The sequence below is a fragment of the Ornithodoros turicata genome, chromosome 7, assembly GCF_037126465.1.
Source record: "Ornithodoros turicata isolate Travis chromosome 7, ASM3712646v1, whole genome shotgun sequence".
In the NCBI taxonomy this organism is placed as follows: Eukaryota; Metazoa; Arthropoda; class Arachnida; order Ixodida; family Argasidae; genus Ornithodoros; species Ornithodoros turicata.
In genome coordinates, this window is record NC_088207.1 from 19,813,174 (window position 1) to 19,831,310 (window position 18,137).

General features: G+C 47.7%; 1 protein-coding gene across 3 annotated transcripts in view; it reads left to right on the forward strand.

The window, feature by feature from the left end:
* The window catches only part of LOC135400288 (uncharacterized), a 24,292-nt gene continuing 6,155 nt past the window's right edge, over positions 1–18,137 (forward strand). The window contains exons 1-6 of one of the 3 annotated variants that reach the window (XM_064632088.1): positions 1–217; positions 7,474–7,610; positions 9,672–9,958; positions 11,349–11,507; positions 14,693–14,821; positions 16,749–16,883. In XM_064632088.1, coding sequence (XP_064488158.1) covers positions 191–217; positions 7,474–7,610; positions 9,672–9,958; positions 11,349–11,507; positions 14,693–14,821; positions 16,749–16,883 — 874 coding nt within the window. In that variant the 5' untranslated portion in view covers positions 1–190. Of the gene's footprint in view, positions 218–7,473; positions 7,611–9,668; positions 9,959–11,348; positions 11,508–14,692; positions 14,822–16,748; positions 16,884–18,137 lie in introns of all 3 variants that reach the window. The other 2 variants (XM_064632089.1, XM_064632087.1) reach the window with 2 other exon arrangements.

Genomic DNA, 18,137 nt, shown 5'->3' on the forward strand with positions numbered 1-18,137 from the left:
TATCTCCTCAGGCGGTGACCGACGTGCCAAGCACAAGATAATCGCACTGATCACGCAGTGCCAGCCCGTGTCGAAGGTAAGGTGACGTCGGGTGTCCCAGTCGCATGTGTAATTCCAGTATGCATCTCTTTACCGCTCCACGGCATCTGTGAATTGCCGTAAGGCGTATTAAGACCATCTCTCGAAGAGCATGGGGCCTCCGTTCGTTTGCTACTGCGTAAGTTCCGTTTTCTTTTCTACTATTCTCTTCGTGGAGTGTTCCACTTTGTAACCAAATGCAGAAAAGCTGTACAGATATGGCGTAAGCACAGTCATGAGTATATGCCAACCATGCGTACCTCCAGGTCCTTGTATTATTTTCGTAGGTTCATAGTTCCATCTTCGAGTTATATAGGCGTGTAGGTAGCGTCTCTTTAGAATAGGGGATGCAATTTTAGGATATTCAGTAGATGGGACGTACGGTGAACTCAAACGAATGCAACGGGAGAAAGTGCTAAGATGGGCTTTTCCTCACCGCCTCTATTCTTGTGTGAGCTTCTTGAATTCGAGTGGTTTATTTTCGACGTTTTAGCGCGTCTCCTGGGTTTCAAATGCTATTCTTGCGATCTCCTAATGCTTTCGTATACACCCAGGCTAGCAAGGCAGACGCAAGTGTTACAAAGGAATAGCAAGCCGTCCTTTGTGGCTGACTTCTACTGAAATAAAGAGATTCGCCACCCTCCCCCTCCCCGCAAATTTTGGCGCGCACGTGCAACGCTCTGCGATATATATAAAAAAAATGCCGAACTTCCTCTTGCGCGCAATTTTTTCCCCAAATTTAACGCGCCGTTGCTCCAGGTGTAGACGTCCCTCATTGCTAGTCATTGCTATACTTCAAATCAATATGCTCAGATTTTTAAGCCCTTTCATTGGTATATGTATCGCGGGTGTGCTGTCTGCAGACGTCTGCTGAAACAAACAAGAAGTTGGTTATCTTTCGAAAAAAGAAGGGCTCTGCGCGACTGTTTCTCGAAAAGGTTCCCATTCATTTTATGTATAATTTGTTAGGACGCGATTCAACGTTAGACCTCAACTTTGCTGCAAAGGAATTCTGCCTGGTGTGGCGGAGGTGGCGCTAATGAGAGAGCTCACCGTTGTAGCCCTCACAGAGACGGGCGACGTCACGACTAACGCTCTGGGGGAATGTGCATCTTGGGCCGACTTCTAATGGAACTGTGCTTCAAAAGGTGCACGCTCCACGAACAGACCAATCCCAGGCCTCTCATCATTGCCGCGTGCCACGAGAGGGATAGGGAAATTCTCTCCCTCATAAAACGCCATCGACGCGATGGATAAATTCCGTTCCTTACCGCATTGGTGTCAAGGTAACGAGAAATGCTTGCACATTGGTGCAAGAAATCTCGAAGCTGTGAAACCACACCGTACATTTTTAAAAATGAACTCCACCACGTAGCACGCTCCTAGCCAACCACCATCCCGAGCTACGTCGTTCTCTCGCCGATATGTAGAAACCAGAAGGCGTACGCCTTTTTGTGAAACTTATGAAGAAATGTTAATTGTCACAAAACGCGTACGCCCCGCGCTTTCCACAAATCAAGAGTGATAGAGGAATCACTCTGTACAATGGTTGTCCTTATGCGTGCTATGTAGTGAAGCTTTGTTTTAACACCGACACACACATAAATGGGATGATGATGTGGTGGTTCATTCTCCGTCGTCATGGCAGTACACTGCCCCATTGCGCTTGTGGAAGGGATGAGAAAGTGATGATGATGAAAAGGTGTCCTATTAGAGTTCGTCCATTAGTCCAGTGCTGGAGAGGAACTCAGCAACAGCTCCTACACTCTTAAAACAGAACTTCACCGCATAGCACGCTCCTAGCCAACCATCATCTCGAATGACATCGTTCTCTCCTCTGATTTGCTGGAAAGGGGAGGCGTACGCCATTTTTGTGACAATTATGAGCTGCATAAGTGTCATAAAAAGGCGTACGCCTCCCGTTTTCAACAAATCAGGGAAAATAACGATGTCATTCGAGATGACGGTTGGCTAGGAGCGTGCTATGCGGTGAAGTTCATTTTTAAGAGTGTAGGCCTTGCATCAGATGTGAAGGGTCCAACCATGGCCCGAGAATTTTGACTAATGACTATGTCAAACTGGCGTTGATCGACGTGTTCGAGAGCAGTTTCCATGAGGGCGCGCTCGCGATCGTGCTGCCCGCAGACCAGGAGGACCTGATGGGGGTCACCGCGCACACCACATGTGAGACAGAGGCTGGACGCGCCGACACCGAGGAGGTGCTTGAAAGCCGATGTAGAAGCCACATTAGGTCTCATGCGGAGTGAATGAGCAATGTGGAGTGAACGGAGTAAAGCAGAGTTTGGGTGGTGATGTCACGTTGCCATTGAGACTGCGTCATGGGGCCAGTGAGGCTTGAGACGAGGTAACGGCGATCACCCCGATATAAGATGATGGGGACACGCCGGGTACACTGGTGCGCGCCTGCGGCTGTTCGATCTACGTCCTCGTTTCCGCTGATGCCCATATGACCCGGGATCCACTGGAAGACGATGGAGTGGCCCAGTGCGCTTGTTTTCTTATGTACTTACATAATTTCAATGATCACAGGACTGAGGAAGCCGTGAAGTCCCATAGTTTCAACACACTGCAGCGCAGATCTGGAATCCGTAAAAACGCCCCAGGAGCGAAGGGGGCTGTCAGTCATTTTCCGCAGGGCGAAAAGAATAGCATAAAGCTCACCGCTTGTTGACGATGTGTCGTGTGAGAGATGATGGCCATCTCAAATTGACTTGGAGGGAATGACAAAGGGAATGACTTACCCTCGTGGTTGAGCCGTATGTGAAAACTGCGGTGGAAGTCTCATAACGCGAGCTCATCATATCAAGAGTGAGCCGCTTCGTCACGCATGCAGCAACGTTGCCTTTCTTCCCTGTTAGCCCATGCACCGACAGGGAGATGCAGGGCGTCGGAAAAGCCCAAGGAGGAGTGCTGGGAGCTGTGGGTGCGACCACGAAGTCAGGTATACTAGCCTTCAGTTGAGAGACACATGGGTGTACGCTGCTGTGCTTGCGTCTCATAACTAGCTTCATAACTAGCGATGCCGCCGATGGTCAGCTAGAAGGCGGAGGTCCTGCCGACACGTCTCCCCGTAGCGAATAGCTTCAAGCGGGGTTTCCTTCGCCTCGGCAATGACCATATGGGCCTCTGGCCCCCGAGGGACTCCGTAGCACACTCGGAGGCTGCGCGCAAGGAGGCACTGATGCTTACGGACTGAGGAAGGTGGATGACCATTCAACACAGGCAAGCTGTGTGCAAGTGACCCGCGAACCAAAGCTCGGTGGACGGCCAAAAGCGACGCCATGGCACTGCCCCACTTCATGCGTACCAGATGCTTGATCACCGCAATCCACCCGTGGACCTTGGCTTCCAAGCTTGCTATGTGCTTCGCCCAAGCCAGCCTGGCGTCTACCGTGACACCTATAGGTGTCACGGTGAAAAGATGCACTCCTCAGCTGTACACCAGCAACTGAAAGAGGGAAAGGATGAATGCTCCTTCTCGTAAACGGGAGCACCACGGACTTTTCAGTCGAAATGTCCATGCCGGCCGTTGCGAGGTAGTGCTCAATAGTGTTCAAAGCGTGTTGCAGGCGCCGCTGGATGGCCGGACGGAATTTGCCGCTGGTCCAAATGCAGATGTCATCCGCGTAGATCGAAATTGACAATTTCTTCCCAATACAGCCCCGAAGACCCGCCATGGCAACGTTAAACAGAATTGGACTCAACACGCTCCCCTGTGGGACTCCATGAGTCATCGATACATGCTTCGTATCCCCTTGACGGGTGCGAACAAATAGTTGCCCGCCATGGAGGAAGTCCTTAATCCATGAGAACTCTGAAGGGTAGGCCGGCTTGGGTGGGGGGTGCAGAATGGAGGCGCGACTCACGGTGTCATAAGCGCAAGAAACGCAGCCACCACTGTCTTCTTGCGCGCCTTTGCTTCTTCCACCGACGTAATGAAGTCAAGAACAGGGTCCATGGAGGACCTGTGCTGGCGGAATCCTGTCATTTCCTGCGGGAAGAAGGCGTGCCTCTCGAGCCCCCACTCGATTCTGTGGAGGTTCATGCGCTCCAACGACTTGCCAAGGCAGCTAGTCAAGCTCACTGTCCTGAAAGAAGAGAGCTGAGAGGGCGATATTCAGGCTTCAGTAGTGGGACAACTCGCTTTTCCTTCCAACTGTGAGGTATTTTCCCGGTTCTCCAGGACGTGTTAAATACCTCGAGCAGGCACTTCTAAGGTTACGGATAGCCCGATACGTGATATTGTCCGGGCCTGGGGAATATCGAACACGTGACAGGAGGAGTGCGTTCTTTAACTCAGAGAGCGAAAAGTCACTATGCCTGTCCCGATCAGTGATGGCTGGACTAGCTTCAATCTGTTCCATCAAACATGGTCAAACTGGCCGGTGAACACGCTGCCACGGAATGAGTGCCAATGGTATGACAGAAAGCCAGAGCCACTTCACCCTCTGACTTAGAAGAGAACAATAACGCTAGAGCACCTAGCAGGTTGCGGTCAGGTGTCGGCTCTCTTAATCTTCTAGCGATCCGCCATACTTTCGCAGGACTATCGAAAGGCGACAGCGTTTTGCAGAACCACCTCCAACGATTTCGGTCAACAGACGCCAGTTCCTTAGTTACTAACTCGTTCATACGGCGAGCCTCCACCACATCCTCCAACAGGCCAGTCCGACGCGCTTTGCGCTCAGCTAGCCGACGGCATGCTCGCAGCTACACCACCCGTGGGTTAGAGCCAAGATCACTCGGGACCACCTTCACAAGCTTGCTAGACGAATGAAGCGCTTTCTCACTGCCTTCAGTCATCTGATTTGCACACATGTCTTCGCGGGTGCTTTCTGCGCATAGCGAGCGAAAGGCCGACCAATTCGTAATGGTCACAACTTTGTGCCGAAGTGTACGTGAAAATTTGTTAAACGTGATGAAGATCGGAAGATGATCGCTAATCCTACCGTCCAAACTCACCGCCCATGTGATGTGCCTGGAACGGTCATTTGGACACAACGATATGTCCAAACAGTCGGTCTGAAGTCAGCGACTCATGAAGGTGGGAGAACCATAATTCAAACCATAATTCAGAAGGTGGAGCCCCATGTCTTCAGTCACGTTCGCCCAAATTTTCCCGCGACTGTCCATCTTTCTGCTTCCCCACAGCAAGAGTGTAGCATCGTCATAATATATTCATCGTGATTATGCTATCGAGTAGATGAAGAACAGGCACGTTATGTTGATGTTGAAGGAAGAAATAGGGGTAAACATACATTTTGTTATCGCGCGTCACGCCTGTTTGTAATATTGTTGATCTTCCTGGTGCAAACATCACGTCCTATCTGACACACTTTTTAGGTGTAGGTCTCATATCACTCAAAAGGGGGATCTCAAAAGAGCTTTCTAAACAGCTTATCCCTCATCAACTACCCATCCATATGTACAGAGTGTGTACAGATAAGGTATATCCACACATGCGCACGTAACATTGTTGTAACCGTGGACGTGTATACGTAACTGCGTTGTGCCTGCTAACCGGAAGAACCTTCCGCGGCGCAAGACGAAGAAACCAACAAAAATCGTGGTAACAAAACTCTTCGTAACAAAATAATAGCCATGCAAGCTTCTCTCTATATGTACGATTTCCAATGGGCTTTATCGATGGCAACACGATAGTCCATGCAGAGTTGCGCGCGCTAACCGCCAGAGCGTGCTAACGGCGCAGAAACCGAGGTAACGCGAATAAACATTCATGTGGGACTTCATTTCGGTTTCTGCACCGTTGGTATTCCTACACTCTTAAAAATGAGTTTCACCGCATAGCGCGCTCCTAGCCAACCATCATCCCGAATGACAATAACGTTCTTCACCATGATTTGTTTGGTACCCGTAGGCGGAGCCTATTTTGAAGCCATTATGCAAGCCCATAACTGGTACAAAATAGGCTCCGCCTTCCGTTTTCAACAAATCAGGGGCAAGAATGTTGTCATTTGGGATGATGGTTAGCTCGGAACGTGCTATGTGGTGAAACTCATTTTGGATAGTGTAGCGGTGCCTGGATGCAACCGTGAGGAGGACGCCACGTCCCATACGAAATGCACGGAGAGAAGAGTCTACACTCTTAAAACTGAATTTCACCGCATAGCACGCTCTTAGCCAACCATTATCTCGAATGATATCGTTATCTGCCCTGATTTGTTGAAAACGGGAGGCGTACGCCTTTTCTGTGACAATTATGAACAGCGTAAGTGTCACAGAAAAGGCGTACGCCTCCCGTTTTCAACAAGTCAGGGCAGGTAACGTTATCATTCGAGGTGATGGTTGGCTAGGAGCTTGCTATGCGGTGAAGTTCATTTTTAAGAGTGTACGTGGACGTGTCTTTCTGTTACTCAGGGTTTGGTTACCATGATCAGTGTTCGCTGGTTTTGATCGCATAAATGCGCCCTCGTGTCCCACTGTAGGTTAATCCGGTAGGCAGTACACTCTTAGAAATGAACTTCACCGCAGAGCACGCTCTTAGCCAACCATCATCTCGAATGATATCGTTATCTGCCCTGATTTGTTGAAAACGGGGGGCGTACGCCATTTTTGTGACACTTATGCTGTTCATAATTGTCAGAAAAAAGGCGTACGCCTCCCGTTTTCAACAAATCAGGGCAGATAACGATATCATTCCACATGATGGTTGGCTAAGAGCGTGCTCTGCGGTGAAGTTCATTTTTAAGAGTGTATACTTTATCTGCACACACCCTGTATATGTTTAAAACACTGTTTCGGATGGGCTTCCCGATAAGTGCACTCTCAAAAATGAACTTCACCGCATAGCACGCTCCTAGCCAACAAACAACTCGAATGATATTGGGAGGCGTACGCCTTTTTTGTGAAACTTATGCTGTTCTGTTCATAATTGTCACAAAAAAGGCGTCACCTCCCGTGTTCAACAAATCAGGGCAGATAAGGATATCGTTCGGGATGACGGTTGGCCTGGAGCGTGCTATGCGGTGAAGTTCATTTTTAAGAGTGTGAGTAAGGACAGATTTAGCCATGCTTTGTTGGAACACGCTAGTAGAGAGCCTCGACTAGAGTTCCGTCCTACACTCTTAAAAATGAACTTCACCGCATAGCAGGCTCCTAGCCAACCCTCATCTCGAATGATATCGTTATCTGCCCTGGTTTGTTGAAAACGGGAGGCGTACGCCTTTTCTGTGACACTTGTGCTGTTCATAATTGTCACAGAAAAGGCGTACGCCTCCCGTTTTGAACAAATCAGGGTAGATAACGATATCATTCGAAATAATGATTGGCTAGGGGCGTGCTATGCGGTGAAGTTCATTTTTAAGAGTGTAATTGCTTCGTGGTTGCGTTAGTGACGCATGTTCACGTTTCCAGTTCATAGCCCTGTCCATCTGGTGTTACGGCGTTGCTACAAACGGCACTACACAGCCGTCAACCTCTACAAGCCTTCCAGGTATTTATGAGGTTGAGGACGTCATCGAACACTCTAACACGTCCTGCAGAGACTGCGAGTAAGTGAAATTACACTTGTGATTCATGTCCGGCTTTGTTGTCAGTAAAGTTAATCTCCCCTTACGATCATGTAATTGTGTACCTGCAATCTGTTGGTTCGTGGGCGTTACGAAATCAGTTGCATGTAGCCTGCACAGGCAGATCAATCCTCTTGACTTCAGCTTTTTGAAACTGCGGCATTAAAGGATCATCGAACGACTAAAGAAACATCAGGAGGAGTAGAAATTAGGATTACAAGCCTTGTGACACATACGCTTTCAACAGAGCTTTAGTGCATCGTACGGTATCGCCTATACGTACGTAAGGAATAGCGTAATGATTCTGCGCAATGCGCGGAACTCTCTTTGCTTTGCACCTGCGCAGTACCGCCTACGCTATCCCTTGCGTACGCAAAGGCGATACATTCTAAAAACAGAACTTCACCGCATAGCACGCTCTGCGCCAAGCATTGCCAAGAATGATAGGGTTATCGCTTCTTATTCGAAGAGCGACGGGGGCGTACGCCTTTTTGTGGCAAGTTTCATATATCCAATTTGCCACAAAAAGGCGTACGCCCACCTCTCTTTTCGAATCAGATGTGATAACCCTATCATTCGTGGCACTGGTTGGCTCAGAGCGTGCTACGCGGTAAAGTTCTGTTTTTAGAGTTCAGGGTACGACGCACTGAAACTCACTAATATCGTGGTTGAGAAAGGTCCCTTACCGCGGCTGCCAATCATCCGCCCATTAAAGGGGCACTAAAATGCGAAAACAACTTGCTCTCAAATCAGAGTCCGTGTTTCAATTAGTATAATGCACGCAAAATTTGTTCACACACAGCGCTGTCGTTTAGAAGAAAAACGCGATGAAAACAGAGCCAGCTTTGGCGGCAACGAATGGGATCCCATGGGGGCAAACATTGGCGACATCCAATGAGACAGCAGGAGGAGCGCGCGCACACCTATCGTGGCCGTGTGGATCTGGAACGGGTCTGATTCTAGTGTTTCGTGTATGCAGAGCATGATGCGCACTGCTGCATTTTTCAATACCGATTCACTGACAACAGTTCTCGCGAATGACTGACACTAAGAACATCCATCACTGACATCATTGACAACATTGACAACATCATCACTGACAACATTCATCTTCACGTCCGTCGGACAGAGACGCCAGTCCGCTTCGCAACGCGTACTATATTTTTCACCGGAACTGCTCCATGGCGTGGCTCGCGCGTGCACGCGCAGCATGGACTAAAAATACCGATGCGCGAGCTGAAACGACGTTCACTGCTTAGCGCCGAAGCAAGAAAGAGTCCGATATAATTTCGATTGTTGCTCCGTAACGGAATCAAATTGTTGAATTATGATAACAAGTACGAAATTAACATAGCGTGGAACGTAAGTTGAAGTCAATTTATTTTTGCATTTTTCCCGACGGAAGTACGAGGGCGCAAGGTTCCGGTAGAACAATTGTAGACTACGTCCTCGGTACGACGCTCGCGTGTGGAGGCAGGGGTGGAGAAGCGATTCTTCAGCGGCAGAGGATCGGAGGAACCAAAAACAGACGCTCTCCACAACAGACGAACACCAAAATGAGAAACGCAGCGCCATTCATCATCGAAAGTGATGTCGCTGAAATTTGCAACGTCGATTCCCTGTCCAAGCTAGGCCCGGCCGCCACAAAGCTGAGCAGACGGTGTATACACCAGGATGTGACGTCGCCGTGTTATCGTCCAATTGGAATTAAGCTTCAGTTACCAACTTGGCTTCTCTCCTCTGGGGACAGCGCCGTACGCGCGCACAGTTCACGTAGCGTAGAAGCCGCTCATCGTGCCTATACCGCTGCATTTGCCTGCTGTTGCGATGACGTCGTGCTCGAGCGTCGTTACCTGTACCCTAACCTGGCTCGTGCAAGTAACATTCTTACAGAACAAAGAGTAAATCATGGAAATCTGGCGCCAAGTATTTGGCAAGCGTGGTCTGAAAGACTGTGCCAAGAAGGTACACTGTGCTACAGACTGTTCCTGCTACATCGTTCATACAGTGCTCTATATTATTTTGACATTATTTTGACAGCAGCCAAGTGAAGCTCCATCCGCCCAAGAGTGAGATGAGACAGACTGGTGGAACTGCACGGTTCCGATGCGTTGTTCCGCTGCAGGGTGAAATATCTGCCGGTCTCCGATGGACACATAACGGACGTAAAGTCACGAAGAACTCAAAGTATGACGTGCGATTGTACGTCTGGAAGCAGGGGCTTTTTACGCAGCTCAAGATCAGAAATGTCACCATCCATGACAAGGGAGAAGTCGCTCTTCACGTGCCTCCTTACAACCGAACATTCCGGGCCAATTTAACGGTGGTTGGTGAGCTACTTTCCGTTGTCAAAGACATTTTTTTTTAGCTCTCTCGTGGTGTTTTCTGCATCTGTTAATCTGTGCCATAGAACAGCTCGACAACGGAAGACACATTAACATTCCGTCGTAAGCTCTGTAGACCAGACGTGTGTACCAAATTACAAGTAACTTGTAATTTGGCTCCAGTTACCGTAACTGGAAGGTGAATGTGAATACGTAAAGCGACAAACTGGGCCTGGTTGTATGACATGGCGAAATTAAAAGTGCTAAAAACAGACGAAGGCTGTTATCTGTGTATCCACGTATTCGTTTGCGTTGAGCGCTGTTAATTTCGTATGTGAATAAAGTATTTTGCAAAATGCCATTTCATTACCCATTCGCATGAGAGATGCGCAAAAGTCCCATAGGAATGCAACCTTAATGATACGGTTGATATCCTATTGATGCGAAGCAACCACTGCACTATTTTCAATCTAGCAAATCAATCTTTTTTTCTAGCAAGCACTGCAGTATTTTCATAGGGAGTATACTCAGGGCACCCTCCAGTGATGGCCGCTAACTACTTCTACAGTAGTTTAACTATAATTACGAACTACTTCGTGATGTAGTAGTTTAACTAGTAGTTCAACTACTTTTCAGGGCAGGTAGTTAAAACTACTTCTTTAGCTACAACAATGTATTTTAACTACATCTCTAACTACTTAACGTTATCCATCAACATCAATCCCATTCTATAGTGTACTTAGACACCTAAATATGGATCACAAGCAGCGATGAAAGAGATTTAGTACACATGCACAGGACAATTGCTCTGCACCTCCTTTCTCACCAAACAAGTAGCTCAAGGTAAAAGTCGGAAGCACAATCCGGCCTTCGTGCACAATCGGAAGTAGTTGGCGCCTGCAGTAACCTAACTACTGTAGTTAACTACTCGAAATGGTAGTTTAACTAGTAGTTGCACACTACATTTCTACAAGTAGTTGATAACTACTTTTTAACTACAATCAGGTAGTTTAACTAGTAGTTTAACTACATGTAGTTAACTACTGGCCATCACTGGCACCCTCAAATGTATTTATTTTTTTCGTCCACCTATTCTTATGATAAATGCTCACAAACCTCGTCTATTTCTACGAAAGCATTTTCATCTTCTACCTCTAATATAGTAGAAAGCGCACGCAAACGCGAACTGCTTCCAGCAAGCCTAAACGCAGAAAGGCGAACTAGCCTTGACCAATAGTGAAATATATCAAAATACATGCATTTCCTAGACAAGCGGTCAGCACTCACACTTCACCGCCTTGAGCCTTGTACACAAATATGTAAAGAAAGAAGAAGAAAAGACCCATCCCACTGCTTATCGACCACTTGGTTTTCTCTTTTTTTTTTTTTTTTTCAGATCCAGTTGAAGCTACCGTTGGAGAGCCCTGCTTTTCACAGCGCAACTGCGTGGATAACAACACTTACTGCTTAATGCCCGGGCGGGTGCTTAATGGGACATGCATATGCCGACGAAAGACTCCAGTTTACATTCGAGAACGTTCTGGATGCTTTCCAGGTAACTTGGGAGGAAAGAGCTCTCACTGACTCTGCTGTAGCCATAAAACTCTCATAATAACTATAGAAACCAAGCTGGCGAAGAGGCTGGCTTAACAATTGAACCGCCATGATAGATACGGTAAGCCTAACATGTTACGAACGGAATCAACTGCATGCTCCGTGCGCCGTTCCTGCGTGTCGCTGCAGAAGGTTTAAACAGTACAATAGTACACAAAACAGTACACCTTCCCGTTGCTTGCGAAATAGGACGCAATCCAAGCACGCACGAGGACTGCACACAAAACAAACGCACTTCGCTCTCGGAGCCCAAGGAAGGAAGCAGGACTTGGACTGGATTGGATACCAGGGATGCCGAAGCGGACTGGCGTGCACGCGATGAAACGCCGTGGCCGTACCCACCGTATCAATCATGGCGGCCCCCAGACGTGGATGCTGGGAGGAAGTGTCGGCCCCGTACAAGTCATTTCGCTCTCCTCCATTGCTTTCTCCCAGCTTTTCTTCTACGGCCCTTCTCCTTATCATTTATATGGCTGTAGCAAACATGAAACTAGTAAAGCATATCAGAGCCGTATATAGAGAGAGTTTGGCCATCTTTTGATCTTTTGCCGCATCACGGGCGGAGCCTGTTTTGACGTCAGAGTTGGTGTTGCACCGCGCAAAAAGCATGAATCCAAGCGAAATCCGCTTATCAGCCAGCAGGTATGCGCCATCTTGATGCAGTTCACCAGCTGGTCGATATGCACCTTTGTCGCACTCACTGTAATCTACCAGTGGCGCCGGATTATCACCCACAGGCGCCTGTGAATGGTGGCTTAGTTACCAAACTGAAAGGATTCAAGGACGAAGGTGTCTTGAAGGACGCGGTACGCACGTGTCTTCCCACTTGCATCGTGACCAACGCTCTGCATCAACATGGCGTCGGCGACAGGTTGACGACCGGACAACAATAGAGTGCGGAGAGGGAGGTCGTTCAGCCGTGACGTCGCATGACGCGGCCAAGTTAAGCTCCTCCTAATGGCCAAACTCTCTCTATATACGGCTCTGAAGCATATCCTCCGGGAGCGCCTCCTAGCGTTGGCGCAGAACCAGGACCGAATACTGTAATACTTGCTTCAGAAGTTGGTCTTCGTAATATGAGCTCTTTGTCGAGCAGTGTAGAGCCACAAATCTGCATTATTGCAACCAGACGTGTTACTAGTAATTGCGTTACTTGTAATCAATTAGTTTTTTGAGTACTTTTTCGAGTAATCAGTTACTTTTCGGGGTAGTCGACTACTCGGTAATTGATTACTTTTCCGGCATGGATTAACTTATGTTTCAGATGTTCTGCCCCTTGTGGTGCCGTCAGCCTTTGTTGGGGGCGTTCTACCATAGCAAGCTGAGGTCATTGTAATATCGTTCGGGAATTTCAGGATCTCGCTCCTTAATCGCTTCCTACACCAGTGTGGCGGTAGCTGAACCTTTGGAGGTTCAGTGAGTCATGGGGAAGTTCAAGGCAATGTTCTTCCACAATCGGGTCAACGTCTTCCAGGGCGATAAATGCAGTAGATGTACACGTACAGATCTACCTCTCCTAGGCGTTTTTCTGTTTTTCGTGTTATTTTAGTTGTTCCGCCGTTGAACTATATTTTTCTTCTTTTCTAAGGCACAGAGCGACGGGTATAATTTGCGTGAATGCAGAGTAACGACCGGAGAAACGCCTTACTTTTCAACTCGTTCCTGAATTACATTTGGAGACGAGTAATTGGTAATGGTAATCAATTACTTTTTGCGTACAACTTATTGCAACTTGTTGCGTTCTTAGCATAGTCCGCAAACCTTATCTGCGCCCTACGGTAACTAGCGTAAATTGGTTTAGATTACATTAGATTAGATGAGAAAAAAAAATGCGGAGTTATGGAAATATACCTCCCGAAATGCCACAGAAGGGATGCAAGACTAAAGGGCAAATATATGAAGAGGTCAAGACACTACATGAAGAGCGCCATCAGAAAATTGACATAGAGAATCTCGAGCTATTTAATCCCAGTGCATAATCGAGGGAGACTCCAACGACAAGATGGAAAATAGACCCAAAGGATGTCAATAAGATATGATGACTTTAGGAACTACACGAGTACAGTTCCTAGGCATTCGACGATGCGCAGGTCAGCACCCAAGGACTCTTCTTAGACTGAAACAGTCTATTTTCTCTATTTTGAATGCTCTTCAAGGATACGCTATGCACTGTAAAAATAGATTGGTAATAAGTAAGGTAATTGGAGTATATTTACGGAAAGTGTGCAAGCCTGTTTGCCTCCCCCACATTACTGCCATCCTCGGCTAGCATCGAGCAGAACATCACCACATAACCTGCTGGAAGATAGTCATTGCACAGAATGATACTATTATCGCTCCTGATTCGTGGAATTATGCGGTGAAGTTATGTTAAGGGTGTACCATTAAATATCGCGACTATTAGAAAGTTCCTCTAACATCGCCTTGCAAGGCTTCCGGACCACTGCTCGAATCTCGCATTCGGCACCAGAGCTCTCGCACTATCTATCTTATAACCCTGTCATATTGGCATTCCTCAATAAGCATGAACATGTACGTGGCGCCTTTCAGTATGGAATGTGTCAACCTGTCAGGTAGCATATTGGATACAGTGCCGTTTTAGAAGTTGACAGGCTACACGCTTGGAGGCGCTACACTCATGTTCAATAGCCATCACTTTCAATGATGATTGAAGACAGTCGATGTGACATGGGCATTAGCAATATTCAACATCATCTGGCCTGATTCCACGTAGATATGTGACGGCACGGACCCGTCTGTGATGCTTGCAAAGCGTGATAGAGCTATCTCTGTTGTCCCCCTTCCTCACTTCGTTGGCATTGTATGCAGTGTTGTTACATCACCGTTCATCATTCAACTGTTGTTGTTGTTGTTGCAGTTGCCAGTAAATACGGGTAAACGTTTCGTAACCCCCCGCTGTCTCAGTTCTGTTCCCTAATTTTCGTGTAAGAGAAAAAGAGCTCATATATTACATATGGGTAACAGGTGGAGGGGGTCACATGTCACTGCTGAATAAGTTTCGTGCATTCTATTATCGCTTCACTGCCGCTCTACTCTTCACAAACAATCACTCTCTTTTCTCTCGTTTCATTATTGTTCACCCAATAATTCATTCTATCCTTGTAGCTGCACAGGGCCGGGATACCTGCTTCCATTCCGAACAGTGCCGTTTCTTTGTGCTGGGATCTCAATGCATTAACAACCAGTGCCTGTGCCCTGGCAACACCGTCGTTGCTTTCGGAGCGTGTCTTCCAGGTACGCATTAAAGGGACCATGGAAGTATATTTGACAAACCTACAATCATTTTCCATTTGCTCCCCTGTACTAACGCATTCATCCTGTGAAATATGAAATTTAAAATCGCTCAAATAGCGAAAATATTCTATATGAACTGCGGCACTGAACGGCGGATGCTATACGTCCCGCCTGCGAGGCGAACTGGCCGTAATATCATCATAGGATGCCGCCGATTCGCGAACGGCGGTCTTTTGCGCGAGCAAATTGCTAAATTTGCAAGCAAGCTTGCAAAGTTTTGAAGCTGGCTTTTTGAAGCTGCTGCGTACCGAACGATTCCTAGACGCAGTGTGCGTCACATAATCCCTCCCTTCATCGCAGACAATTTGCGTTTCGCCATATTTGTACTCATTTTGACGGCAGGTATACGACGTCGTTGTTGTCCAAACCGAAACCATCACCCACGTGGTCCCGCGGGGTGTGTGCTCCAGGTCGTCCACAATTGGCTGAGAGGACTGGACGTTGATGGCGTAAGCCCACTTCGAAGGGATGTGTCCGGCGGCGACGCCCCGCTATTTTTGCGTGATAACTGCGCCCCCGGTGCACTGAATACGGTAAAAGGTCGATGTCTGTATGATAGTGAGGGATCATGAGAACCGTTTCCGGCAGAGTGCTCGGAATTCGCGAAAATTTTGCGTTTGATGGTCTCTTTAAGCTGGAGAATCTTTAGCGGTACATTCGAAGGGAACCGCAGATAAAATACGTATTGGAAAATAGCAGACCCCCCCCCCCTCCCCCCAAAGAAACTGTAGGGCTGCTAAATACTTAGTCGACGAATCGTCCTTAGTTCGCTCACCATTGGTAAGAAATAATAATGTCAAGATGTAGCTGAAGGTAGTATCAATTTTCTTATCAATGCGTAACAGTGCGCATGCGCTATGTACCCGATTTCTATTGGACATTTGGCTACTGCTTGCGGCGCTACAGCCGGAAAAGTTGAAGTTGAGTCAACTCCTTCCGTTCGGCTCGTGTACAAAGGCGCTCTCCGTGTCGGCAGACGCTTTCCGTAAGGTGATTTCGGCGACGCACCGCATGCACATGAGCCAAGTTTGGTTTTATCGACGCAGGTAACGCAAGCGCAAACCATCTGTCCGCGGTCCCGTTCTGTGAGGAAACTTGCGTAAACGCAATACGCTTCGCGCAAGCGTAAGCGTAGCAATAATATAGAATACAATCTGCCATTTTCACGCGATCGCTGTGCGCATGCGCATCCCGCGTCTTCTGCTCTTCTGGTTGAAAACAATGGAAACAATAGCTGAAACCATAGCTGAAAACAGCCGTAGCCATTACTACGTTAACGCTGCTATGCACCATTATCCCGTTCCTGGATTGCTTCCGTCAATGCTTCCGTCAATGAGTGAGGCTACGCTTCTCGGCACCAGTAATGTATGAAAGGACCCAGGAACGATAACGAATAACTTTAGTGCTGGATGACTTCACTGCGCTCAACAAGCGCAAGAATCTTTTTCTTCCTCTTCTTCAAAACAATTGTGCACAGCTTATTAGTCTGGCATGGAATGACACGGACACGGTTTGCTCCAGGGTCATGTTGCATACATCAAACGGACACTTACACTTTGTACAGGGAGAAGCAGCAGGAATAGACCTCGAAGCCTGAGATGGGTACTCAAAAAGTGAATGCACGAAGTATGCTGGAACGAAAGAAAACCGCAGCGCTCCCTCACGTGCATTTGTTTTCAGCCAGTAGCAGACGACATTCGAGAGGGCTCCACATCTCAGGAAAATGGTCCATTGGAAGCAATGTGAACTCGCCTGAGAGTTGTACACGGGTACGACCGCTCTCCGTGTCCGTCCATGTTAGAAATGTCCGAGCGCCACAATCCCTTTAATGCCAATATCAACTAATCACATTCTCTGTCTCGTGCAGCCCTTGCACTTGGAAGTCCGTGCAGTGACGCTCTTGGCCGCTGCAGTGCGTTCATGTCCTACTGCGACAGCTCGGGAACCTGTGCGTGCCTCCCTGACGCACGCGAGAAAAAGGGAACCTGTCACATACGCCGTGGTAAGTAAAGTTATGATAAAGTTAACTTTAAAGGAGCATGAAAAGACTCGAAAACAAATATGTCGGGAGAACTGGAAATAAGGATTACACACTCGCAGAAAAGACCACGAGAGTAGCGCGCAATCCTGGAGCGCCTTTCAATCTCGCGGGTCACAAAACCTGCCAGCCTCGGCTGCCAGGCTGCAACTAGAGTCATTAAATAGGGAGCAGAGTAGAGACACGCCGGCGAGCCGTGTCTCCGCGAGAGCGCTACCTGTTAGTGCTTAAAAATCCACTCTCTAGACTCATGACAGAGGGTGTTTCACGAAAATCTCCCGCCTGAATAACTCGAAAACGGCGCCACCTGTCGGGAAACTTTATTTTTCTGTTAGCATCCTTGATGCGTCTGCTGCAAACTGGCCGCTCAGTTTCTCATTAGCATGCGCTCGTTAATTAAGTAAACATCCTGATTTTTTGTTTTACTCCGCCGGGTTTTTGTACCTGTGCCGTAGCAATGGCCACTCTGAGACAGTGCCAAACCAGTAAAAAAAAATAACTTCGACTTGTATTGATTTTTTTTTTCGAGTAATTAACTGGTTCCGGTTTACAAATTTCTGACGCCGAGCAGTGCAGCAATGCGCTGTTTCGCTCAACTATCATGCGCTCAAATTTGTGTTCATCCGCTTGCATTGGGTGCGGTGGAGCCGCAAGATAAGGAACAGCGGCGAGCGAGGGCTTGATATGGCTTCTCGTTTTCCATTAAACTCGTAAACAGCATTGCGGTCGTGTCATTGCATGGGCCAGACAGAGCGCCTTTATCGCAATAATGACAACTTGCCACTGGCGTTAAAGCTATTTCGCTAATGCAGCGGATGAACACGAATTTCGCTGCAGGATAGTTGAATGAAAGAGCGCATTCCTGCACTGCTCCGTGCAAGGAATTTCTAAACCGAAACCAGTTAATTACTCGAAAAAAGAAATCAATGAAAGTTGAAGCTATTTTTTTACTGGTTTGGCGCTGTCTAAGAGTGACCTTTACTACGGAACAGGCACCAAACCCGGCGAAGTAAAAAAAAACAAAAAACGTAGGATGTCTATTTAATTAACGAGCACATGCAAATGAGAAACTGTGCGGCCAGTTTGTGGCCGGCGCATCAATGATGCTAACCGAAAAGAGAGCTTCCCGGTAGGTGGCGCCGTTTTCGAATTATTCAGCCGGGGGATTTTCGTGAAACACCCGGTATATGGTGAAAAATTGGAACCCGAGAAAGGGAC